At 43.1% G+C, this 24,955-nt stretch overlaps 6 protein-coding genes and 2 long non-coding RNA genes across 8 annotated transcripts; 5 read left to right on the top strand and 3 right to left on the bottom strand.

The window, feature by feature from the left end:
- Positions 1-21: 21 nt before the first annotated feature.
- On the top strand, positions 22-6,197 carry LOC135344907 (mucin-12-like). Its single transcript, XM_064542192.1, has 7 exons — positions 22-154; positions 1,037-1,494; positions 2,725-4,046; positions 4,391-4,505; positions 4,722-4,916; positions 5,190-5,360; positions 5,815-6,197. Exons 2-7 carry the CDS (start codon positions 1,077-1,079, stop codon positions 6,093-6,095), a joined length of 2,502 nt encoding a protein of 833 aa, XP_064398262.1. The 5' UTR covers positions 22-154; positions 1,037-1,076; the 3' UTR covers positions 6,096-6,197.
- A 53-nt stretch (positions 6,198-6,250) lies between these two features.
- Positions 6,251-8,721, bottom strand: LOC135344934 (cytochrome b-245 light chain-like). Its single transcript, XM_064542225.1, has 6 exons — positions 8,501-8,721; positions 8,161-8,260; positions 7,639-7,716; positions 7,359-7,442; positions 6,760-6,922; positions 6,251-6,531 (listed from the first exon to the last, which is right to left on the bottom strand). The coding sequence occupies exons 1-6, from the start codon at positions 8,589-8,591 to the stop codon at positions 6,397-6,399; spliced, it is 651 nt and encodes a 216-aa protein (XP_064398295.1). The 5' UTR covers positions 8,592-8,721; the 3' UTR covers positions 6,251-6,396.
- A 71-nt stretch (positions 8,722-8,792) lies between these two features.
- LOC135344929 (glyoxylate/hydroxypyruvate reductase A-like) lies at positions 8,793-11,235 on the top strand. The gene is made up of 10 exons (XM_064542219.1): positions 8,793-8,985; positions 9,037-9,147; positions 9,465-9,621; positions 9,735-9,823; positions 9,870-9,960; positions 10,144-10,264; positions 10,437-10,504; positions 10,574-10,658; positions 10,753-10,794; positions 11,015-11,235. The coding sequence occupies exons 1-10, from the start codon at positions 8,868-8,870 to the stop codon at positions 11,099-11,101; spliced, it is 969 nt and encodes a 322-aa protein (XP_064398289.1). The 5' UTR covers positions 8,793-8,867; the 3' UTR covers positions 11,102-11,235.
- A 41-nt stretch (positions 11,236-11,276) lies between these two features.
- On the bottom strand, positions 11,277-19,458 carry LOC135344908 (nuclear pore complex protein Nup93-like). Its single transcript, XM_064542193.1, has 18 exons — positions 19,230-19,458; positions 18,811-18,991; positions 18,539-18,664; positions 18,219-18,383; positions 17,883-18,019; positions 17,499-17,566; positions 17,266-17,428; positions 17,105-17,161; positions 16,761-16,926; positions 16,477-16,594; positions 16,175-16,251; positions 15,891-16,005; positions 15,268-15,386; positions 14,769-15,002; positions 14,321-14,557; positions 11,971-12,128; positions 11,722-11,776; positions 11,277-11,516 (listed from the first exon to the last, which is right to left on the bottom strand). The coding sequence occupies exons 1-18, from the start codon at positions 19,412-19,414 to the stop codon at positions 11,397-11,399; spliced, it is 2,481 nt and encodes an 826-aa protein (XP_064398263.1). The 5' UTR covers positions 19,415-19,458; the 3' UTR covers positions 11,277-11,396.
- Positions 12,770-13,722, top strand: LOC135344938 (uncharacterized). Its single transcript, XR_010397587.1, has 2 exons — positions 12,770-13,230; positions 13,338-13,722. It is a non-coding gene; the product is annotated as an uncharacterized LOC135344938 (long non-coding RNA).
- Positions 19,459-19,484: 26 nt separating the features above from the next.
- Positions 19,485-21,672, top strand: LOC135344913 (kelch-like protein 17). The gene is made up of 2 exons (XM_064542200.1): positions 19,485-20,677; positions 20,896-21,672. Exons 1-2 carry the CDS (start codon positions 19,560-19,562, stop codon positions 21,488-21,490), a joined length of 1,713 nt encoding a protein of 570 aa, XP_064398270.1. The 5' UTR covers positions 19,485-19,559; the 3' UTR covers positions 21,491-21,672.
- Positions 21,571-22,906, bottom strand: LOC135344937 (probable ubiquitin-conjugating enzyme E2 C). The gene is made up of 4 exons (XM_064542228.1): positions 22,687-22,906; positions 22,285-22,512; positions 21,919-22,042; positions 21,571-21,766 (listed from the first exon to the last, which is right to left on the bottom strand). Exons 1-4 carry the CDS (start codon positions 22,810-22,812, stop codon positions 21,711-21,713), a joined length of 534 nt encoding a protein of 177 aa, XP_064398298.1. The 5' UTR covers positions 22,813-22,906; the 3' UTR covers positions 21,571-21,710.
- A 119-nt stretch (positions 22,907-23,025) lies between these two features.
- LOC135344905 (uncharacterized) lies at positions 23,026-24,831 on the top strand. Its single transcript, XR_010397582.1, has 3 exons — positions 23,026-23,730; positions 23,798-24,070; positions 24,328-24,831. It is a non-coding gene; the product is annotated as an uncharacterized LOC135344905 (long non-coding RNA).
- The last annotated feature ends 124 nt before the right edge of the window (positions 24,832-24,955 follow it).

The following is a 24,955-nucleotide window of genomic DNA, read 5'->3' as shown; positions in this document are numbered from 1 at the left end:
AATTTTGATAATTGCCCCACAAAAATATGCGGCCTACCCGTGGACACACCCCCTAATTGCCTCTCCAAAAGCTATTGCTTTGCTGATCGCGTACACACGTACGTACACACTGCCGACAGTGGCTACTGGATCAACGGATTACACGAATATAAAGGTATCTATCTGTATCTATGCCAGTGTAATAAGCACGGAGAATTGTGCGAGTGTCAGTAATAAGATAGAGGTAGTAATGCATACATCCCAACCTTGTGCAGTACAGTGTACATGACAATGTTTATAGCTTCTGCATAATTATTACGTATATTATGTAATGGCCGGCTAGACATTACGGCCCTTCAAAAACATACGTTCAATATTGCATATAGTAGAGATGTTTTATGTCATTACAGAGCCTTCGATATTTGATTCACCACGCAACATTATTTTGTTTTCGTCGATTTAATTAAAACATAATACAGAATGGGCTATTAAAGTTATTGTTGTCCATTGATAGTCATGCAAACACTCCATGTGGTGCAGTGAACAGATGGTGACTAGATTCTGTTATAGATGTATTACCATTGAGATTGGGTGGATGGTTTATCACCTATAGCCCATCTATTGTGATCACATGAGTAAAGATAAACGACAGACATGCGTTTCTGGTCAGCTACTAATAGTAGTATGAGGGGGGTGCCTATAATGACCTCCACCATCTAATAAAACCTCCACTTACTGATAGAAACAAACCCCTGGGCCACATATCTTGTATCAGTCTATGTGCATGCACTCTACCCTCAAAAAGCATCCACGCCTCGCCTAAATTGTGTCCGGGAATACCTCCCTTTTATGTTTCTAAGGGTCCTCAGTGTACTATGCATCTCTCTGAGATTCGTGAGGTTGTAATTATGAATGCAAGTACTGTAACTAGCTTACGTACCTGTGTACTCGCTGTGCCCCATTGAACCTTTCTTCCAAGACAAATGTCTATGTACAAATCTTTTGTTTGTACCTACCAGTGACACGTACTGCATTAGTTGGCTTCTCTTCTGTACAGGTTATGAAGGCCAACTTCTTGTGACTTACTGTTTGAGAGAATGTCAACACACATAATGAGTATGTCTAATAATGGAATCATCAAACCCGAGGCCTTCGACCCCACCCTCTGCCAAATGGCCACACCCCTTTCTGTTGCCGTGGCCGACCAAGGGGGGGTGGTGGAAGGGGAATCCCCTCAAACTAAACTCTCCCCCTCCCACAAGCTAGCGTTAACGGGCTCGCAGTGTGCTGTGTGTGGAGACGGTGCCACAAGTGATGGGGGCTTTCGGAAGCACTATGGCGTGATTTGCTGCGAGGCTTGCAAGTGCTTTTTCCGGAGGACTGTTCAAATGTCTCGAGACTATAAGTGTCGGTTTGGAGGCAAGTGTGCGATCGGACGGACAGCTGTGAATTTGAAGCAAATTTGCCAGGCCTGTCGTTTCAACCAGTGCCTGAGGGCTGGTATGAAGATTGAATGTGAGTGTGTGTGTGTACGTATTAGCTATGCAGAACTACCGTATAACTGGAAAATTTGATGATTTGGCGAATTTTACTAAAGAGCGATGGATGCAGCGTAGTAGCCACGCCTAAGACACCAAATTTTCTATTAAATTATTAGTATCACTTGTGTCATATTAAGTGCAGTAGTGCAGACTTAAGTGTGAGTCCTTTTTTGCTGATACAGAAATTGTGTATAATTATCGTATAGAACTGTATAAAACAGTCAATTTTCTGTGTCGTCCCTACTAGTCATCATGTGATGGTATGATATTGTATTCACAGCCGCTGTACACAGATAATGAATGTGTTTATATAGTTGCCCTGACAGCAGTTAAAAGTGCAAAGGTTAATAGCCTGAGAAAGCTACTGATGTGGCTAGTCTAACAGATGCAGGAAACCCTAAAATACACTATACTTTAGAGGGGTTAGTCCCAAGCTTTTTTTGTAGCGTACAATGTAAGATAAGAATGCATATCAGTGTGTGTGTGTGTGTGTGTGTGTGCATTGTGGGTCTTGTGAACCTGCATTGTCATGTACGTATATAGATGTAGCAATGAGACAATGCAGTTTGTCTGATGGGTCTAACCTTCTGAATAGTCAAATATGTGCCTTTTGTAGATCAAAGCCACAAGGTTAAGTGAGTTCAATTTAATATAACATCTATGATTAAATATAGAGCGTCTTTGAACGGCCATAACTTTAGTTCTGTTGGTCCAATTACGTTTAATTTTATGATTTTCTGAAAGCTTAGAGAGAGACCTTTCAGATGATAATTATGTTAAAAAAAGTGTATTTTAGGCCTGCTTTCGACAAAATATCATTATCTATATAATTATAGCCCATGACTTTTTCCGAAATAGACAATTATGGCCCGTTCCAAATTTTGAATGTGTGCATACCATCTGAAAGAGCTCCTTCTAAGCTTTCAGAAAATCAGAAAATTGTTGAATTTAGACCATCAGAACTCTAGTTACAGACAGTACTTTCAAATAGAATGTGTTTGTCTGATGAGTCTAATAGTCAAAAATTAATATGCCCCTTTTTGTAGATCAAAGCCAAAAGGTTGAGTTCATATGGAATAATGGTTTTGAAATAGGATACAGTACCACACACTTACACTACAATCTCTGACCTTGCATTTCTTATACTTCCTTCAAAACATTCCACAAACATTGATTGCACTCGTGACGCTTCTATTTCTTGCAGCTGTCAAAAAGTTCCCACGGAAAACGCGAGATGACTCTGCTAAGAAGGGAAACAAGAAACAATCGAGGTCGCAAAAAGAGAAACAAATGTCCACTGACACCAACACTACTTCGAATGGCATTGACCCGAAATACAACCAATCAGTGGAGAGCCCACAATCAGTGAAATCAGAGAGTGACATTGAGGAGTTGTCTCAACTTAAGTTCAACGTGACGTCGCCTGAAACAATGAGGATGCTCGAAAACGCAAATGTCCGTCAACTTTTCAATTATAGTGACAGCATGGAGAATATTCACCGGGAGAGTGGCGGGAGTCCGGCGGGAATTAGGAGCACTAACGGAGGCAGTACAGAAAATGTGAGCGTTGCAAAACCAAGTGCAGCCTCTACAAGCTCCCTCACCACGATTGCCGCTTCCGTTGGAAAGTCCGTTACCATAGAAACATCGCCAACCAACGACCTGGCCCAATATTCTGATAATAACGAGCCAGCAACATATTTCTTTCCTCCCACTGTTAATTGGTCCATAAGGAAAGGGGCGGAGCATCTGTCTATCCCGGGGCCTGGCCACACCTCCTACGCTATGCCCACCTCCCCTATAAAACGTCCGAGAATTGATTCCACAGGCAGTGCTATAGAGATGATGTCACATCATTCGTCACCAAGTTACGGGAGTCACAGTGCCCCCCCCACACCCCTCCCACATCACACACACAGTCAACCCTCGAGCCGCGTGAATAGCCCTGATCCTGGCATGTCGTATGTGTACAATTCTCACAATAACACGCCCTTTGCCACCCCCTCACACACACCGGCACACTCTCCACTTCCCTCACCAACCTCACACCCCCCCACAAATTACATGTCGTCCTCACAAGTAAACTTTCCGTCAAGCTTCCACTCACAGCCAGGTGGCAGTGGGATTATAGTACCCTCTTCAGCAAATAGCCTACCACAGTTGAACTCACATCAGTTCACCTCGTCCGCCTCTGGTGTCAGTCAGCTAACTCTACCTGGATTCACATCGTCCAACAATCTCCTTGCCTTGCAACAAACAGCTGCTGGCAATGCCATCCTACTACCAAATGCTCAAATGCCGTTTGGAATAGCTCCACTTTTCCCTGTCGTTCAATTTAGTTCGTTTGCCCCTTCGCTGAGTGAGCATCAGAGACTACAGTCGAGGCTGGCCCATGTACAAGGGGGTGTGGCTACTAGTGGTAGTAGTCGGTATGGGATGCTGCCCGGGCAGTCTGGGAAATCTCCATTCCGTATTGTCCCCATTCCATCCATCAACAAGATTCAGCCACCGGAGGAACCAGAATGCGTGAGTTAGAATGTGTTCTCTTAAGATCTATACCCAGTACAGTTAGTGCAGTAGTAATACATATACTGTATTTACTTCCTGGTAAAAACCCAATAATTGTCTTGAAAATGTATTAAATTGACGGTACTTCATGGTGTTCCCATACCACGTCCAATACTAACAATGTATAACAATATACCCTGTGTACAGTGGTAATGTGTCAGTACCCTGTGTACAGTGGCTTAGGAATGTCTGGGGGAGTGTTGTATTACTATTATACTTAACCAGCGGTGCCATAGAGTCTTCTGAGAGATTGTGGGGATTCATAATGATGTGATTCCTACGTATACTCCTCTCCCCTGTAGGCTGAAGTGACTGCCATCTCTAGGGAGGCGGATAGTCTCGGGTGTGGGGAGGGGATGTTGAGTGCCCCACCCTCCGCACGCTCCAGCCCTGTCTCCAACAAGCCAAAGTCTAGCGGTAACAGTGCTAGATAGTTTGTGTGTAATATATATAGTGGTACTATTTTGTGTAGTAGTGATGCTGTACATGTGAACTAGTTATAGCATTCCGTGTCATCAGTGTCATACTGCTTATGAAAGCGGTATCTCAAGTGTTGTATGTAAGTGCTATGAAGCAGGTGTACACACACACACTGTTTCTGTTTCATCCCGCCCACTCCACACACACACACAGCGTCTCTCCCTGAGGCCAATGTGGAGGAAGTGCTGGAATCGTTGAGGCTGAGAATACGCTCTATGTTCAAGTGGGCCAAATCAGAGGTGGCCGGCTTCGATGACCTTTCACCCCTGGATCAGAAAGCCCTACTCAGAAGGACAGTGGCAGAGCTTGTCATGCTGGGCTTTGCAAGAGGCTCCATAGCATATGAAAGTATGTACAACATTTATAATTATACCTGTACACACGTAACTAGCTAGCTAGCAAGCCGATTTTTCTTCTGGTAAAATCGGCTGGGACAATGCTAGCTATGTAGCTAGAATATTATCCATCTCTACATTTGTAAAAACGGAGTACACAAACAAGAACATTTAATCAAAAACTGTCTGTCTGATTTAATTGGGCCATTTTAAAAGCTATATTTGTCTGTATAGCATTTTTATGTGTATACCTATAATGACCCCCCCCCCCACTTACCCCCCACAGACGTGCTGTTGCTAGGCAGCACTGGCGCTGTACTCATGCCCTCTAATGTCAACGCTGGTATCGCTAGTGTGGCCTCGGTTACTCTGGAGAAGCTCGTTGTACCTCTCAAGGTCCTCAATATCAGTGACAAGGAACTGAGGTTGCTCAGAGAAGTGGTCCTGTTCAATCCTGGTATGTGTGGGTGTAGTGTGTGTGTGTGTGGGTGTAGTGTGGTGTGGTGTAGTGTGTGTGTGTGTGTGTGGGTGTAGTGTGGTGTAGTGTGGTGTGGTGTGGTGTGGCTTGTGTACATGTACACTACTCAGTGATTATTTTGCAGTAATGTATTTTCAATCCTCAAATAGAGTTTGTGCTATCAATACTGTAAGTGTTTGTATTGTATAGAGCTAGTAGTTATTATAATACCTGAAATGAGCTAATAAAAGCTAGCTATACATACACAATCACGTATGGCTTGATTGTTTACATTTCTCAGCTAAAGTGCAGCTGTGTGTATGTGCATGGCTTGTAGTAGCCTTAGGCTTGAAGTATGGCTGTAATATCCTGAAAATCTAATACTAGTTGATGCTCTGTAAATATATGTTGTAGTGTTCATTTACCATGTCTCACCCCGCCCCCGCCCACACAGAGGCCAATGGATTACGTAATCGTGAGATCGTGCGTCAATATCGAAAGCGAAAGCACATTGAGCTGATGGAGTACACAGAGAAACACTCGGAGGATCCGGGGAGATTTGGTGACCTCATGTGTCTACTCACACCGCTCTTCGAGGTGGGGTTAGAGGTCACGGAGCAGCTGCGATTGGAACAATTTGTACATGAAGGAGAGGCGAGAATAGACGCACTTCTACTCATGTCGATGATAAGTGGCGCGGAGGAAATGCCAACAGAGTCTACAGTGGACCAGTGACTTAAGTGTGTTGTGTGTGCATACGTGTGGGCGTTTATTTTTATGTAACTGCTGAATTTGCTTGTTAATTGTGTTACAATTCGATCTTATTATGGGCACTTGTGTTCCTGTCAGTTTGATATTACTATTGTGTATAATTGTACAGCACAACGTGATTAGTCATAAAATTAATTTTAGTTAATCAAATACGCAAACAGAGCATCTCTATAATTATAATTATAGCTATTACTATAAAAATTAATAATACTGGCAAACAAAATAAAAGTACCGTTTACTATAATTGTAAGTTAAAATGATTGAACTATTCCGGGGCATCACTGAGGTTAGTCTTAGGACGAGGGGGTGGGGCAGAGGGCGGGGCTGACAGTCCCTGTCTAGCCTGTGGGGGTGGGCGTGGTGGAGGGTGGCTCGGAGCCTCAGGGAGGGTGTGGCCAACCTGAGGGATATAGGTACAGTGATGTCATAATTATCAACAGTGAACTATATATCACAATTAAAAAGCAAACTCATTAGGAAAATGATTCTACAGCCTTAGAAGTAACTTCACGGGTAATTAAAGAACTGTTTTTTTTAAAGAGGTGCATGGCCTGCTAACACAGCCTGCATAAGCTGTACATTGTAGGCTGACTGAGTACAATAGCACGTTACATACTATTAACTATACCTTTGGAGTGTCGTCCCTTTGTGTAGCTCCTGGTCCCCATGCCAACGAGGGCGCCTCCCACTCCTCCCCATTGATGGCCGCTATGAAGTAGCACACACACGAGATGAACAACGTGATAGCACTCAGGATGGCAGGCAACACAAAGATGCACGGAATGATGGCTCTGTATGTGTATGTGTGTGTGTGTGTGGGGGGGGGGGGGGGTTACTGTGTGTACTGTATGAGGGGGTAATGTTACAGTAACTGTGTGTACAGTGGGTATGTGGTACTGGATAAATAGGGGGTAAGGTTACTGTGTGTACAGTGGGTATGTGGTACTGGATAAATAGGGGGTAAGGTTACTGTGTGTACAGTGGGTATGTGGTACTGGATAAATAGGGGGTAAGGTTACTGTGTGTACAGTGGGTATGTGGTACAGGGGGTAAGGTTACTGTGTGTACAGTGGGTATGTGGTATATGCAAAGGTACTGTCAGCCATAAAATAAACGAGAGAACACTTTCACAATGAGTTGAGGTTGAGTAAAATTACTTAAATACACATCTCAGTTATTGCTCTGTGTAGGAGTAGACAAACATACAGTGTGATTGATGACACTTACAGAATATAGAATATCACTCTGAAAATGTAGATTTTGCCCACGAAAAACGTCAAGTTGATCACTGGAGCAATGTAGCTCTGACCACTGCAGGGAAATAATAGCTAGTCATGTGCGTACGGTTACTCATCATACACAGTAAATTAACACAGATTCATATAGACTTTGGAAACAAGATTTGCATCTTTGGTGATAATTACGCCTACAATTAGACCTGCTATTGAATAAAGGCGACGAGAGCACACTCACACATCACACATCACACACACACACACACACTCACGGCCTCTCCACATTCTTCTTGTTCTTTCGTCTCTTTCCTCGCGGGTACTCAATGAAAAAGATGATCAGAGACAATCCACTGACAATTAGTCAAGGAATACACACTTTAATTTGTGCTCTAAATAGCTATATAATTATACATACATCAAAATACTCTTATCGTAATTAATCCTTATACACTAATGGCGAATCTCTTCTACTGCGTAACACTCTGGTTGTTGTTGGCAACCGCAGTACGTATGTGGACAAACACACTCAGTGAAATGAGAAAGTTTAAAGAAGACATCAAAATAATGACCCTGCGAATAGAGTATTTCCTGCCAATTAATTTTTAGCCAGCTAATTAGATTAGCCAGAAATAATTATAACCAAATACGGGCTTTCTTTCAATAAGGCACCTTACGCTGGCTATAATTATGTTAGTTAATATGGACGTGTATTTGGTATAGTGATACAGAGGGGAAATGGGCTATACATGTATACACATGATATCGTACAAGCCATTATTCGCTGTACAGGATACATGACAATCCACCTGGCCACGACACCAAACGAATGAACGGGAAGAGAGTTTTCGTTGATGGTCTCCATGGTAGCAGCGACAACCCCTCCGATAAACATAACTGTATGTAAGCAACAAGATGACATTAATTATATATTAATTTACACGTACGTACATTGCTATTATATGTACGTGTAGGGCACTGACTTACAGAGGTATGTAGCTACAGCTAGCTTTCTCTAACTAAATATCTATTGAGGGCCTGGCACTTTACTACACACACAAGGGCCTCAGGGCTCCTACTATACTAGCCACACATACACAGCCGGCCATGCTTGTGTACGTGTGGGGGGGCACTCACACACGGCCGAGTAGAGAGCATTCACATTGGCCCACATTGCCCATTCTATAGTGAAGAATGGAGTCTTGCAGCAGCCTTCCCTCTCAGCCATGGCTCTAGTCGCTTAGGTCTCTTCAACTAATCTTCCAGGGACTGATCGCGACAGCTAGCTAGCTAACAAGACACAGTAGACACAAGAAGACAAGTTGTTTATTATGGTTAATAATGACCACGCCCATACCAGAGGAGGTTACAAAAGAAGGCGTGGTTTTCCATAAAGACCACGCCCACCTAATATGAGGAGGTGGGGCTGCTTGCAGAGGAAGGCATGGCTGGTTGAGCTCTGCAAACACAGTTCAGCTGAAGATACAGTTTATAAGTTAATATCATGAGCCTGAGAGTGTGTGTATTACTGCCCGAGGCCTACCACTGGTTCATGGGGTGTATGTTGAGCAGTTGCAAGCACCTCACTGGAATAGAGTGGATGCAGCCCAATACACAGCAAGGTAACAACATTCCACTCGAAACATTCATTATGATTATCTCTCACTTGCTAGAGGTGTCCTCTATGTTACAGTCTGCTGATGTCGTAGTCTCTGATCCAGTCCTCATCTCAAGTAACCTTGACAACCTGAGCAAAGTGAAATGGGTGCACAGCATCTGGGCAGGCACGTGACCGGCCGGCAACCCACTACCAGACCTATTTAGCTTATTCAACATTTTTTGGCTGACGGAATTCCAATCCATAGCTATTAAGTTGCCTAACATTAGTTAGCATTATGTAATTATCATCCTCCACAGTAGCCTCAATCCCAGGCCGCACTCCTCTCTTTTCTTCATTACAGGTGGCTACCTCTACAGTAACTTCATGATTCTATCCTACTATCCTCACACTTAGTAACTATTAGGTTGAAAATAAAGTACTGCTTTAGTATCCCTAGCAGTAATTTAAGCTGTCATACTTATTTTATTTATGGTGCTACAGGTGTGAGTCAAGTAACTTCCTCGGCTCCATTTCCGTTCATCCTCACACGTCATGCCGGCTCATTTGGTATCTTGATGGCAGAGTATGTCATAGCACAGATTGTGTGCAGAGAACGGAAACTGTTGATAGCACATCAGAACCAACTGCAGCATAAATGGTGGGAGAAATTATTTGCCATCATTACACATTAGTTAAGCATAATTATTTGTATATTGCAAATGTCAGCAGATTATGAGATGATGCAGTATATACTATATACTGTACTTGTAGGGACAAGACACCGTGGTCTACAAGACAAGAAAGACTTCTTTCGTCGCTCTCCATTGAGATCCTTGGAGTTGGAGCGATTGGTTCAAAAGGTACTGCAATGGTGGCTCCACCCACCCTATCACTACAGCTACATAGTGGCCGAGATGTGTAAAGCGTTTGGAATGACTGTTTGGGGCCTGACCAGAACAGAACCAACCACTGCATGTCCCCACGTTGATCATCACAGGTAATAATTATCTTACACACTTGTAGGCTAACATTAAAGGGAGAGGGGAATTTTGGTGTCAGTGCAAATATAACCAGAGGTTTGGCTATATTTTAGTGTCATTTTTGAACACTATAAATTTGCCTCAACAGACACAAAGTTTTACATAGTAAGTCATTCTTTTCATCACCATTCCTCCCATAGGCTGTTAGAGGGACTCCCTGAGGTCCTGGCTAACAGTGACTACGTGTGCAGTATCCTTCCCTCCACACCTCAAACTGCTGGTCTGCTGAATGGAGATATTCTTCAAAACTGCTCTAAAAAAGTAATTTTAAGTATACGACTTGAAATGTTAGTGCATCAATATAAATATTGACTTACAATTTTGAGCTCTACCTTTACTGTATAATTCTAGCTATAAGAATTATAGGTTTCTACAGTACTGCTATAAGCACTATTGTTGCATGCAAAATTTTACTTTTGTCATTTGTGAGCAGAAATCAGTGCTGATCAATGTTGGTCGAGGTGATGTGGTCAGTGAGGCTGTTCTGGTGACGGCTATCAGGTAACTATAGCAACAAAAGTATAGTCCCAGTTTCCTGTTTTGCACATTAACTATATCACACGCTCGCAGACATGGCTGGTTGGGAGGAGCTATTTTGGATGTATTTGAGCAGGAGCCGTTGCCAGAGAGCAGTGAACTGTGGAGCATGCCAGAGGTGTGCTAAGCTTGGTTACAAATACAGCCTCTTAACGATCACCAGATCCCTAGAGCCGATACTAATGTGTTACCACTGTCTCTGATTGTCACAGGTGGTGATTACTCCGCATATTTCTGCACAGTGTACACAAGAGGTAAGAATACACCATGCAGCTTCAAGTAGACCTAACCCATACCCACGTACTTTATAATTATTTAAGACGTCACTATATATATAGACACACTTGTTACACAAAACAAATGGTACATGCGAGGGAATTATTCAAATGGCGCTTGTATTGTATAGAGACAGTACTGTTATCATAATTATAGAGTCTTACTTTGCAGTTTTCCATATTTCCTTTCTGCATGCAGTGTGCTGATGTTTTTGCGAGTCAGTTGCAAGAGTTTATGCAGGGGAAGAAGCTCAAGCACACAGTGGAGTGGGGGAGAGGCTACTAGTCTAGCTACCACACATGTACAGTGCATAGTGAATCAATTATTATAGTAGCGGTAGTGACTATAATTATTGTTTGGAGGTTCAGATAAACAATTTCTTTACCTATAATTTATTTCTTAATATATAGTGCCCTAACTTTCCTTTATCTTTGCATAGCTAGTTGCGCATGCAACCAAGTTCGATGTTTTGCTTAACAATTAATGACAACCATGAATCCAATAACATTGATTTATAATTCTAACAAAATGCATGTGTTATTTGGTAGTGTGTTCACAAGATAGTCTCCATGGTAATTGTTTAGCTCATGAGAACCTCCATTTGCACTAGTCGTGCATTCGTGTCTCCAGGCATCTGATAGGGGATCATCCCAGAGAAGGTGATTAGGGTCTTAGCTTTGTGTCGCAGCCCAGACATGTGCTGTGTGTGTGTGGAGTGTGTGTGGAGTGGGTGGATAAGTACGTGCATGTCAATAGCAGTTTGTGCAAGTTTTTGTTCTGTTTTGTGCAAAGCATTTAACTTAATTTATATGGGGTCAAGGCTAGTGGTAAAATATTGCAATGGTACAATGTAGTTAGGTAGTGAGAGGTTCTACTGACAACCTAGTGCAGAGCATGAGACTCACTGCTTTCTGTCCCCCATCGTCAGCAGCAAAGGCAGCACCTCGAGGAGTGGACACACTGTGTGTGTGTGTGTGTGGGAGGGGGGTAAAGTCCATACATGCTACAGATATAAGCTATACAGTTGGACTAAGTACAGATGTGATGGCTAACTATACCCTAAGTACAATGATATCAATTTTTATGGACTGTATTGGCAAATTAATCAGCCACCATCCTATACATGTACAGAGAGAGGGGGGTGGGGTCAGGACCTGATCTGTTTGTACTGTGTGTAGAGGATGCTCATGGTTGCCAGGAGAATATCAGGTAGACATCTCCTCACTTCATCATCATAGCCCCTGAAGGCCGCCACCTTTTGATCCACCGTCTCTCCATCTTGTAGGGGAAGGAGTCGCAGCTGCTTGATCACCTGTAAAGGTAGAGTATCATAATGTTGCCTCAGGGCGTAGTCGCAGGAGGTATACAGTAAAGCTAATTGTTGGATCAACGTGTTTGTCAAATAATTTATGGTATGTAAATTACAGGCAGGTCTTGCTTACTATATAGGATCACTACAATTTGCAGTCGTGAATATAATTAGTTATACAAATTGAAACAGCTTCCATCTTTCCTAGTGGCTTCCCACACCCCAGAGGAGGCTGGAACCACTTGACCTTAGCTAATTAAGGTCACTAATTGGATTTATCCAAACTTCTCTTGCAGACTACTTCAAGCCTAGTTTTTAGTGTCTGTCAGTTTAAAACGTTATTTTTCAAGGGGGGTCAAATTTTATTTTCGCCAATTTTGCTCAGAAGCAGAGATACAAGTCTCAAAGCCAGCTATGCAGTGACCTCGAGAACAAGCCGCTCATGATATCGAGGCTAGTACAAGAGCAAGACTTTTGATTGTATCTCTGCTTCTGAGCAAAATTGGCGAAAATAAATTTTGACCCCCCCTGAAAAATAACGTTTTAAACTGATAGACACTAAAAACTAGGCTTGAAGTAGTCTGCAAGAGAAGTTTGGATAAATCCAATTAGTGACCTTAATTGGCTAAGGTCAAGTGGTTCCAGCCTCCTCTGCCCACACCCTTTCCTAGAATTCCTTTATATATCTCTGCACTACTTACCACACTATCACACAATACACACAATGGAAGCCAATGGTATGATAATCGGAACCCAAGAACATACAAATTCCCAGAAATGTAATTTCAATGGAAGCCAATGGTATGATAATCGGAACCCAAGAACATACAAATTCCCAGAAATGTAATTTAGGTGCAAATTCCGTACCTTCCTACCTTCCGAGGAATTAATAACACGAGACACAAGTATTTACTGTATACCACACATGATGACCACTATACTATAACACATATGCTGCAGGCTATAAAAGCAATGCATCAACAGTTAGATCCATGAGCTACAGGAGGTTCGAGTAGCAGTTTTGGAATCATGAAATTGACGGTCTTCTTCATCTGGGTATTGTCGTTATGGACAGTAATCCTTTCAGCTGCACCGTTCAACTCAGGTACGAAAGAAAAAAAGTTGAATGTGTAACATTAGGATGATTGTAAATACAGCAGGTAGTTGTATAATGTTCTGACTGTTGCATTGAGACCATTCTTTGATACACAGACGACCCTGGAGATGTGCCCCCACTTCCTGGAGAAGGACCACCTAATGGCAGGGGCCGTACAGTCTCTAGAAGAGAATTACCACTCCCTGGAGAAAAACCCCCTCTTGGTGAAGGGCCACCTATGGGTGAACGACCACCTATGGGTGAACGACCACCTATGGGTGAACGACCACCTATGGGTGAACGACCACCTATGGGTGAACGACTCCCCCCAGGCCGAAAGTGAGAGGCTATTATTTTGTCAAGAGACATGAAAGAATGAACAGAATTGCCATACTGATAGATAGACAACAGTTAGACACAAAGCTTTGGATGAAATTGTTTGCTTGTGAGTTTAATTAATTATATATAAAACAAGTGCACGCATGACATGCGTATACTGTCTGTACTCGTGGTACTGTATAACACGTAAAGTTAATAATATTCTTTAACATTATAGGCCACAGAAATGTATTTCAACTTAGAACTTAGGGGAGAATGATGTAATTACTCCCATGCAAGCTATGCTGATATGTGCATACCCGGGGGCAGATCAGAACTTTTGAAAAGGGGGGGGGGCAATTGAAAGAAACATTTTTACTAAAAAAAAGGTCAACTGTTTTTTTTTAAAGCTCAATCTGTGTAGCTTTTCTGGTCATAGGTTGATTGATGACTATATCATTATGACATACATAATCTATAGTAGCAGGAGACAGCAGAAATGCATGAAGTCATCTTGCTCTTCAGCTTCAAAAGTCTAACAACTAGATCGTCTGCTATTCTGCAGCGAGTGTCCTGCTCTAAGCCACACCCAACTTCGTTGAAAGTTGCAAAAATGAGCTAGAGTACACAGATTTTATTCGAGCTAATACAGTGATCACTGGTCTTTTAGCAAAAAAAGGGGGGGGGCACATGCCCCTTGTGCTTTTGAATTCTTTCTAAAGCTTTCAGAAAATCAGAAAATCAGAACAAATGACTGCTATCATAGTAACCATGGACTCACGTCGAAGGCCACGTCAATCCTCTTGTTGTGGTAGTGATCAAAGAATTGCATGATGTCTAACAGGAGGTAGAATGTTTGACTGAGACCACGGGATGCTCTATGACCCAGCTGCTTGTAGCGTTCAGCTATAGTCACGGCCAGGCCTTGAAGACGCTCCCTGTCAGAGTGGGCGGAGCCTGGTGATGACACTACACGACTCAGCTGTTTGTTGAGCAGCTCCAACACTTTATTATGGTCCTGGGAAGTGAGAGGGAGATCATGTTACGCATGAGTGGCTATAGCGAGTGTAGAGAGTCAATTATATCCTTAAAAACTCTTAAAATTGCACAAAAATGATTAATTTTATGCTATGTTTTTTGCACCATTTACTGTGAAATGTACAGCACTCAAGTATTTCCTTTGTAGCCCTTCAGACCACACCCTCATTCAAACCACACACCCTCTGCACCTGAGCCAGATCGTAGAGTCTCACTGCGTCCTCGTACAGTCCCCTCTCTTCTGTCCCTCGGGCCACTAATCGAATCACTTCGGACGTATCTGTCTGGAACTTGTCCACTGCCCCGGGTTTGCGTGTGCCGTTGGTTTGCATGCGCCCCAGGATGCTCTCAAACTCTTGACTCTCCATCACTAGCTCACCTAGACAGTCTGCAAACAAGTCACCGCCCTGAGGGCCCTTCATGCCCTGGGGGGAGGATAAGCTCAACACACATGTATACCTGTAGCTATGCACATGTACGTAGAGACTAGATCATAACATTCACGAGGCCATCTATATAACGAGGCCATCTATATAAAGTTAATTTCAATGATTTTTTGATTTTTTGAAGTAGGAACTTTTAGATGGTCATTTTAGGGTTGACAAATGTGTGTGGGCTACAATTATACTAAAAGTACAAAAGTACGATGTTCATAGACTAAGAGCGCAGTGTACCCTGCATATGGTATACCTTGAGGAGGTAGAAGTACTCGAGTGCTTCTCTGGGGTCTGTCAGAGAAAACTTCTTCGTATAGCTCATCACTAAGCGAGCAAAGTTGAGCTTGTGCACTCCGGTGGGGTCCTTGACCACTGTGGGGGTGGGGTAGGGGGTGTGGCATGTACACGTTCAATAACATAATGTACATACATGCCAGTATAATTAAGTCTGCTGTAGCTGCCATAACTTGAATTCCGTGGTTCCAATGTCAACGATTTTATGATTTTCTGAAAGCTTAGGAAAATATCTTTCGAATGGTGTAATCAAAGTTCATATTTGAGAGATAAAAGTATTTGCTAATTTGGCGATACCATGGATTATAGCCCATGGTCCAAAGCCGAAAAATGACAAATTATGGCTCCAATAAAATTTTGAATTTAAACGCATCATTAGAAAGGTTTTTTTATAAGCTTTCAGAAAATCAACAAATTTTTGAAGTTGGATGAACGATACTGAAGTTACGGCTGCTGAAAGATGCTCAACTACAATTATATCTAGAGTGGAAGTAATCTTTTGAGATAATAATTTGTACAGTATACGCTACACATGTGATAATAAATACACATCACATGACATGATATTCTTAAGAAGCTCACACAGTTTTGATTGAATAGAGTCAGTGAGATTAAGCAACTCCATGTCGTGCAGGGCAATGGCAAAGTGGACCGCGTGACTCTGGAACATCTCAATACGCGAGAGAAACTCTATAGCCTGTAACAAACGGAAGAGGAGAGAGGGAACAGATAGCACATCAAACATTATACAATGTATACGTATGCAAGCTTCAGAAATACATAAACCGATACATATACACTGTTACTACATAATTATTTCAAACACTACGCATTATTATTGTGATTACATCACATCAATAACTCACTGCCTCGAACTGAGCTGTGAGCAGTAAGACCTTGCAGAAGAGGAGTGGCTGTTGGTGAGCATTGAAGTGAGCCTCTCCTGCAGGTAATCATTATAGTGTGTGTGTGTGGGGGGGTGGGGGCGTGTGTGTGTGTGTGGGGGGGGGGAGTGTGTGTGTGTGTGTGTGGGGGGGTGTAACAATGCGTTATAGCCTGCTGCATTTCCCCCCCATAATTCAGCCGATATAGTAGTTATATTTGAAAGCCCGTTCTCTACATTATTGCACCAAGCATTGGGCCTGTATACGCATACAAACACTCGTACCAAACTTCTCCAATAGTGTGTGCTGTAGCTCGGGCAGGGAGACCTTGTCGCCAGTGAGGTGGGCGTGGCTTGTAGAGGGGGTGTGGTCATCACTCCTCCCAAACTGCACTTGACTTAGCTGAAAGAAAAACAGTTTATTGTTGTTTGGACGTAGCCTTGATGTAAATATGATGCTATTCAAACAATTGCAATATACACACAAGTACTCCCCACACCCTACGTGAACCTTGACCACACTCACTCTACATGTACTTTGACCCCTAGCCCCCACCCACACCCTTTACCTTGAACCACATGTAGTCTTCAGTCTTGGTGGCCACCTCGGGATGATTATCACTCACATCACAGCGAGCTAGGAGACAGTGGACTGCCCTCTTGTAGGGGTCAGTACTTGTACGCACACTACGCCTATAGTGCACCTGCAGCTTGGCCTCCGAGGATGGACTCAGTCTGTATAGGGGATGGTGGAAATAGGAAATTATGGACTGTTCCAAATTTGGGATTTGAGCATAACGTCTGAACGGGCTCCTTCTAAGCTTTCAGAAAATCGTTAAATTTAGACTATCAGAACTCTAGTTACAGAGCCAATTCCATTAGCGTTACATAGATGTAGCCACTGTACTCTGACCTTTGATCCTCACTCTGCACATACTCCTGAAGGTAGCCGGCAAAATCAGAACAACTTCTGCACATATTAAAATATTATTTTTTACCAGCACATCAATCTCGTAAACCACAACGAAATTTATTCAATAGGTAAATAATGATTATAGACAATTTACAACTTACGAAGCATGAGTGATTGCCTCGAGGGCATCTTCCAAGCTCCCACACCTCATACAGTAGAACACTAACGCCCACACAGGCTGCCCGCCCACGCACTCATCCTCCAGCCCCGGCATGTTCACTACGCCACGCAAGTGAAGGAAACTATTGACCAATTTCAGAGTGCCTACAAACAAGGGGAGCAATGGTGGGGATAAAAATGATAATTATGAGAAAGGGGAGAGTGAATTTCTTACCTGGGACTCCACCCAGTTTTGCCTGAGGCAGGTTTGAATACACGGAGTCTTGCACAAACTGGAGATAGCTATACACAAGACAATAAAGAGTTAGGAGTTACGTATAATATGAGTTTATTGTATAATAATTATGCATAACCCAGGGGGAAAACGAACAGCGCCTAAATAACTATATAAGTTAGTGAAGTTGGCTTACACATACATACCTAAAGAGGGTGGGGGATATCCCCCCTTCCCCCCCTGTATGACACCCTGCATACATACCTAAAGAGGGTGGGGGATAATGACCTACCTACTTACTTATTCAATTTACAAGCAAACAAAAGAATATAATTACATGGTGCTATAATAATGTCCAAATGTTGCAGCCAGTAGCCTCTATACCTGTCCTCCAGGTAGTGCCTGGCTTGCATGACGAAGGACTTCTGTAGCATTGGCAGCGTACGATGTTCACAAGCCCTGGGGGGTAGTCTGGGAACATCCACCAGCTGCTTCAATAGGGACCAGCACTCACATACTTTCTGCAGTAATAAAATAATAATATAACTACTTTTAGCGTTTAGTTAAACTTTGAACTTTGGTTTTGCCCTTATGTTTGCATCAAGTACAGTACATGATTGACACTGTCTATGAATTAAACAGCTAGTATCTTTGAAATTGAATGCTCTAGATTTTAGTTGCCTATCAGAACATGGAGACCCTCGCTCGTATTATCCTCACCTGGTCAGGGAAGGACTTACTGGCCTCTTGGAAGGCAGTGACTAGGTTGTGGGAGAGCCCCTGTAGTTTAGCCTCGTTACGAACATACACCTCACGAGCGTACGCCATTCCAGTCGCATCTAGTGCACTGCGCCCGTGCATACTCAGTGGGGTGGCGTGGACCAGCTGTGTGGGTGTGTGTGTGTGGGTGGGGTTAATAAAAGAGTTGTGTTCGCATTAAGCTTAAATGAAATGCTCACTTATGTGTGTGGGTAGTGTTTCATACGAAGTTGGACCAGGGTATGGGCATTCAAGGATGCCGCTATATAAATCACACCCACCTTTGATTCAGAGGGTACCTCGAGCTCCTGACTGGAGCCCAGTAGAGAGTTGAGTATCTTCTCCTTCTCTTGTTCCCACTCGTCCTCTAGACTCCGCCAATGATGACGCTCTGCCTCCGCAAATGTCTGCATGTGTGTCACACCACATAACAAGCCACACTTCAATTTCAACTTAGAATACACTACTAATTGTTCCGTATGGTAAGTTTTAAGCTCTCGGATACTAGTGGGATTTTAGATTTTAGATAATAAATATAATTTCAGTATTTCACATTTTTCCGTGATTCCTCAATGATGGCTAGGAGAGTGTTCTCCCTCTCATTCTTGAGGAAGCCCTGCACGTCGGTCTCCCACACTGGCTCTATCGGCTCAAGAGTCTTGGTGGCGTTCAGACTCTCTAGCTTCTGAGAGAGTTTGGGCACATTGAACCCTCGGGAACCGAGTAGGATCGACCTGTGTGTGTGTGGGTGTGTGTGGGTGTGGGTGGGTGTGTGTGTGTGTGTGTTAGCACACCATAATTATAATTATTACAATAAATTTCACACGACCACAATGTAAGTCTTATTCGTAATTAAGACACTAATAAGACAATCATAATCTGGACCAGGTTTATAACCGCACGATGTACAAAGTTAATTTTTATATACGAGCCAACCAAAGTACGATAACTTTGCATAGTATTCATACTCACGCTTTAGCATCTGTACTCTCGTCGATGGCTTGAACACCAGATATCTTGTCCAGGAGCCTCTGTCCTGCCTCGGCAATCTGGTGAAGGTTTCTGTGCACACTAGGCAGCTCCTCGCCCGTCTGCATGTCAGTACGCAGCGACTCTGCTTGCTGCAGCAGCTCAGCAAGGCTCCTATCAGTCGCCATTGTCTCTTGGTTCTATTACGCATGTGGTTCTGGGGAATTCCCTAGCTTTGTAAAGGGGAATACCCTTACAAACCTACGGATACGAGACACGCCCCTCTTTACAAGTAAACAAAAAAGCTATTGTCTGTACTAGCTGTGCAAAGAAATGGAAGAAGCAGTGTTGAAAGATGCTTATTTTCGGCTCTCTCCAGTGACTGATCGCGCTGCAGGCATAGTAGCAGGCCTGAGGAGAATGCAGCAGACTGGAGAGCTCTGTGACGTCACCTTCAGCACAGAGTGTGGAAGCAGTGTGTCTGTACATAAAGCAATCATGGCTGCAGCTAGTCCTTACTTCAGAGCATTGTTTGCATCAGATATGGCAGAGAAAAATCAAGATCAAATACTCCTAAAAGAAATTGATTTCAATGTCCTGCAGTTTATCATTGCATTCGCTTATAATTCCCAAGCAGCTCTCCCTAAGGACCGTGTACAGGCACTGCTTTTTGGAGCTGATTTATTCCAGATTCTAGATATTGTCGAGGCTTGCTGTAAATTTCTCACTACTCAAATGAAGCCTAGCAACTGCCTCGGGTTTGCTGCACTGGCTGAGCTACATCACTGCAAGTGGTTTCAAGAAACCTGCACGGAATATGCCCTCAAGCATTACGAGGAGGTTGTTTGCACAGAAGAATTTCTTTCCCTTCCGTGCGATCAACTGAAACAGCTAATTTCTCGAGATGAGATTCGAGTGTCTTCCGAAGAGACTGTGTACAATTCCGTACTCCAGTGGGTTTATTATGATTTGCCCTCAAGAAAAGAAATGGTTGCATCTGTCATGAGTTGCGTACGCCTACCTTTTGTTTCCACTGACTTTCTTGCCAATCATGTGGAGCAAGAAGACCTATTGCTCTCGGAACAAGTGTGCAAGAATTACATACAAGAGGCGGTTTTGTATAAATTTTCACCGGAAAAAAGGCCAAATCTTCGGAACAGTCCGCGAACAAGACCTCGTATACCGAGTGGTCTTCAAGATGCTATTGTAGCCATCGGAGGAATGAGCAGAGGTGGACCATTGTCAACGATAGAACAATTTGATTCGACAACAGACACTTGGGTAACTCTGGCTGATCTAAGCAGCCCACGATATGGTGTAGCTGCGTGTTGTCTGGACGGCTGTCTGTACACTATTGGAGGCTGTGTTAACGAGTTGTCTGAATCTGTGCAATGCTATAATCTTTCTAAGGGACAGTGGATTCCTGTGAATTCAATGCACTTTTCAAGAAGGTATTGTTGTATTGAATTTGTTACATTATAGGTGGCAGGTTAATCGTCTTACTAGAGGCGTTTATAGACTTGAATAAGCGCCCGTCACTAGAAAGAGCTTAATAATGTACATGCACAATTATCACGAGCTACATGCATGCAAGCTTTTTTCCAGTTTACTTTTACTTGTTTTCTGTTGCACAACATTAATTTATGCTATACAACTATGATGCATGCAGGTACCACAGATGTGCAGTTTTGTATGGTCTAATTTATTCCGTTGGGGGCCAAAATTCCGTGGGTGTGAGCAGCTCTGTTGAGAGATACGATCCAACCACTGACGCTTGGACATTTGTACAGCCGATGATGGAAGCACGATCCTATCACGGTCTCACAGAACTGGGCGGTTTACTGTTTGCTATAGGAGGTCATAATGGGCACTCACGACTTAAATCAGCTGAGTTTTACGATCCTTCGGTTAATCGTTGGAAGTCTGCCTGTCCTCTCAATGCACCGAGGTCTGTGCCCGGGGTTCAAAGGCTAGGAGGTTCGATTTATGTTGCTGGTGGATTTGACGGAAAGGTCTTTCTCGATTCTGTCGAGTGCTATGATATAGAGCTTGATAAGTGGCTACCTTGCCCGGGTCTCAACAGAGGAAGGTGTGCGTTAGGATTGGTCAGCTATGAGGGTTGTTTGTATGCGTGCGGCGGTTTTGATGGAAGTTTTGTGAAGTCAGTGGAGAGATTAACGCTAGGTGCTGATGTCTGGGAACCATGTACTGATATGACTGTTGCCAAGGCTCATTTTGGAATTACATGCACTTGGAGCAATTGATGTGTCCTATTCTTGAATAATTAAGGCTTATTAAATATTTATACGCTATATCTCCCTCCATCCCACTTGTTTTGAAAACGTACGTATTGGTTCAATAAACTTGAAAAAAGTCTTGTATCTAAATACAACATAAATACATGTGATTTAGCCTACAACCAAAACCAATGGAAAAATCAAATGATCACAGAAAACAGAGAACGGCACAGCAATAAATAGTTTCTCAAGAGTCATTCTTTACAGCTTGCTCATACTTTTGAGTTAAAATCACCTTGTAGTCTGCAAGGAGAGAAAGCAATAAATTAAGCATGGTATTTTGAAGCAAAAACACAAGTACACAATGAACTAGCTTACGCCCAAGGCTAATAGACAAGTTAGAGCGCTCCACTGTACAGTACAATCATGGATAGAGTACACCCACCCACACACACCTGCTTGATTGGACCACAGTTCAGCAGCCTCTGCGTTGAGGGGACTGTCATTGTTGGGCTCTGCTAGTAGACTTTGTATGGAGAGGAGTATCGTTCTCACATCATACAGTGCTGACCATTTCTCCTGAAAGAGAGAAAGATTATAGACGTCAGTCAGTTATAGATATTAATACACACATTGGTAAATGCGGAATCCCTAATTCAGATGTTCAACTACAACCCCCCCCCCCGTTTAATCAATGGTTCGGATACTATTTAAGCTGCCATCAGATGCTTTTTCACCAACCCCTAGAATGAAGTTAAGTAGTATAAAACAACTTTAGCAGATCTAGTATAATGTAATAATGTGAGTACAAATTCACTAACTTTAAGGATATCGAGACAGATGTTGCCGTGAGTGTCGACGTTGGGGTGATAGCAAGATGTGCTGAACTTGACAGTGGGTGCAGTGTAGGGATACCCAGGGGGGAACGAGAGGGACAACTTGTACTTCTGTCCCTCGTACACTGTTCCCGGGCCCCCAGTGATGGTAGCCACCCAGTGGAATAGGTTGTCTCCATCAGGGAAAGCACTGATCGTGTCATCACCAGACATCTACACACCCAACAAGGGAGCATAAATATACAGATTAACAATCTCGGTCTTGATCTAACTGTTAAAGCATCTGGATCTATCAATCACCTAGATTTATATATTATATCATGGGCAGAATCCAGCACAAGGCTACTAGCTAGCTAGGAGGGCTGTAACGTACACACACATACACACCATTAGCTTCATCAGGTCCTGGTTGAGCCTCTTGGCGACTGAGTGGCCATCTTTGGGAGCCATCTGCGAGGCACTTGATCCTTTAGACTGGGTCTGGGCTGGTGGAGCAATGTTTTGAGTAGCCATAGTTACTGTACTGCTGGAGCCGGAGGACCTATTTGCTTGTTCAGACTTTTAAAAATTTTAATTTTTGAATGATGCACTCCCATGTGCATTTAATGCGCATGCTCAGAAGTTACCTAACTATGGTCCTCGATACTAGCGTTACAATAGATAAAAGTCGGTCTGAAAATGATTATAAATGCGGCCATTATTCAAAGAAGTGTACATGTATATACGTATTAAGGGTGCTGGAACACCTACGCCCACGTACGCCCACACACACGTTGCTAGGGAAAGCTAACTATGAAACTACCTGCAGGGGAGACATGGATCCTTCACAGGATTATGAAGCAACACTCTACTAGTGTGCATTCCAAAAATGGAGAGGAAAGGATGATGACAACAGATTTTACACTTGATTTTCATCATATAGCTAAAAGAAGTTCCGCTTAGGAAACCAGTAGAGCTATGGACTTGATTGTTTGTTTGCAGGTGCACTACACACAGCTCTTCAACATTACGAAGAGCTTTTGTTGTAAAATCCCTTTGTTATCTATTTATGAGAATTTTTTGTCATGACACACCCTCTAGAGAAAAATCTAGACCGTATATGGACAAAGTCAGCCCGTAACTTTGTTCACCTTACCTAATTATAGCAGCATGCTAAATATAGACCAAGTCCTGTACGTAGATAGTCAGATCGAACACTTTTTATATCTGGCTCTAGCGTACGCGTACGCTAGAGTATAAATTAAGACGTAAGCCTGTAGACCACGCCCCAATTGCGTACGTAGAGTGCAGAATTAGCGTTGAAGATCAAGAGCCATTTGTTAGTAGCCTGAAGAGAAGAGATAGGCAACGCTGGGGCTACAGACAGCGCTGACAATTGGCTGGCTCATAGACTTCTGCCAGGGTTGGCTGCTGTTTTGATGGACTTTGAAGGTAAACTATGAACTAGCTTTGCTAGCTTGATACACAGGGCCTTGCTTTTCACTCCCTTCCCCTTCAGAGCTTCCATGAAAGCCTGTGTGTAATACCACTCTTGGACCTCAGTGTCACCAGAGTGCTGTGCTCCAGGCCAAGTTGGACCAGTCTCTTTGTCTGGGCTGCAGTAATGCTTGGCTTCCCCGGGCATCAGATTGGTGGAACCTCCGCTTTTGTGAGGTCCACACAGCTCCATCTGCTTATTAGCAGACCGAATAGGGAGGTTGGGGAGGCAGCTGATCAGTGAATGGTGTGTCGTAACTGCCTCCATCGCCAGGACATCTGGAAATGAGCTTCTGTGAGTGTGATACATAAAATAAATAATAGCACAGATTGCCAACCTTCCAGACGAGTTCCTAGCGTGTTTGTAAGTATAGGTCCTCCATCCCAAGTTTTTTGCCAGAAAGGTGACTGTCCCCTTCATCTGGACAATACATGTGCATGTACAGTGAATAATTATGTAGTGGCACCGGGTCAGGTAGAATCCATCCATAGGAACCAACCTATTTTTGTCATCACCCCTGTTCACAATATTTTTTTCGTACCTGACCACAGGACCATTCTGCTAACTTGGTGGCAAGGATCTCCAGCTTCTGAAGGATGCGATGCCATTGTGTGCTGGAACATGGTGGAAGACCCAACCAGCCACTCAACCGGACGTATCAACATGCAGGTGGCCATTGAGGAGAAAGGACAACACTGGATAGTGCCATGAACAGCTCGAATCGTGGATAGTACACGTCTAAAGCACTGAAGAGAAACGTCTCCACTCGACACAAATGAAGACAGTGTGTATTAACATTAAAAGACAATCCAACCTGCTGTGTGACTAATGCTAGTTGAGGAACTCGGACACTCGTGCTGATTGTACTGAGACTGGGGTCTATTGGCACACTTACGTTTCTCCCATCTACTACTGAAGGCACTCCTTTGCTACAAATCTGGCTCTGTATTTATTGGATTGTGTTATTTTGTTATTGATTTATTAGTTTGTGTAGCTACCTGATTTTCTTTTGCAGCTTGTAGTTAATTTAATTGAAGACATTCTCACAAAACCACTATGTTGTTACTTGTGGTTACTACTATACTAGCGCACGCATTGAAATTAAATACTGCGTGTGCAAGTCTCAGGATCTAAACGTTGCATTTTTGTGGTTAAATTATGTCAATTTGTTACTATGTG

This window comes from Halichondria panicea, chromosome 12 (assembly GCF_963675165.1).
Source record: "Halichondria panicea chromosome 12, odHalPani1.1, whole genome shotgun sequence".
Classification (NCBI taxonomy): domain Eukaryota; kingdom Metazoa; phylum Porifera; class Demospongiae; order Suberitida; family Halichondriidae; genus Halichondria; species Halichondria panicea.
Note: the sequence above shows the minus strand (reverse complement) of the source record. Positions and strands in the feature narration are given on the sequence as shown.

Coding starts and splice junctions, on each gene's coding strand:
- LOC135344907 (XM_064542192.1), top strand. CDS start 1,077: ATGTCAACACACATAATGAGTATGTCTAATAATGGAATCATCAAACCC. Junction 1,495..2,724: donor GGCTGGTATGAAGATTGAAT/GTGAGTGTGTGT, acceptor TATTTCTTGCAG/CTGTCAAAAAGTTCCCACGG. Junction 5,361..5,814: donor AGTGGTCCTGTTCAATCCTG/GTATGTGTGGGT, acceptor CCGCCCACACAG/AGGCCAATGGATTACGTAAT.
- LOC135344934 (XM_064542225.1), bottom strand. CDS start 8,591: ATGGCTGAGAGGGAAGGCTGCTGCAAGACTCCATTCTTCACTATAGAA. Junction 8,261..8,500: donor TGCTCTCTACTCGGCCGTGT/GTGAGTGCCCCC, acceptor GCTTACATACAG/TTATGTTTATCGGAGGGGTT. Junction 6,923..7,358: donor AGAGTGATATTCTATATTCT/GTAAGTGTCATC, acceptor ATACACATACAG/AGCCATCATTCCGTGCATCT.
- LOC135344913 (XM_064542200.1), top strand. CDS start 19,560: ATGGAAGAAGCAGTGTTGAAAGATGCTTATTTTCGGCTCTCTCCAGTG. Junction 20,678..20,895: donor TCAATGCACTTTTCAAGAAG/GTATTGTTGTAT, acceptor TGATGCATGCAG/GTACCACAGATGTGCAGTTT.
- LOC135344908 (XM_064542193.1), bottom strand. CDS start 19,414: ATGGCGACTGATAGGAGCCTTGCTGAGCTGCTGCAGCAAGCAGAGTCG. Junction 16,927..17,104: donor GTGCAGAGTGAGGATCAAAG/GTCAGAGTACAG, acceptor TCCCCTATACAG/ACTGAGTCCATCCTCGGAGG. Junction 11,777..11,970: donor ACACAGTACAAACAGATCAG/GTCCTGACCCCA, acceptor ACACACACACAG/TGTGTCCACTCCTCGAGGTG.
- LOC135344929 (XM_064542219.1), top strand. CDS start 8,868: ATGAGCCTGAGAGTGTGTGTATTACTGCCCGAGGCCTACCACTGGTTC. Junction 9,824..9,869: donor TGGAGCGATTGGTTCAAAAG/GTACTGCAATGG, acceptor ACAGCTACATAG/TGGCCGAGATGTGTAAAGCG. Junction 10,659..10,752: donor AACTGTGGAGCATGCCAGAG/GTGTGCTAAGCT, acceptor TGATTGTCACAG/GTGGTGATTACTCCGCATAT.
- LOC135344937 (XM_064542228.1), bottom strand. CDS start 22,812: ATGGCTACTCAAAACATTGCTCCACCAGCCCAGACCCAGTCTAAAGGA. Junction 22,513..22,686: donor AGGACCTGATGAAGCTAATG/GTGTGTATGTGT, acceptor TTGGGTGTGTAG/ATGTCTGGTGATGACACGAT. Junction 21,767..21,918: donor ACTGTGGTCCAATCAAGCAG/GTGTGTGTGGGT, acceptor CTCTCCTTGCAG/ACTACAAGGTGATTTTAACT.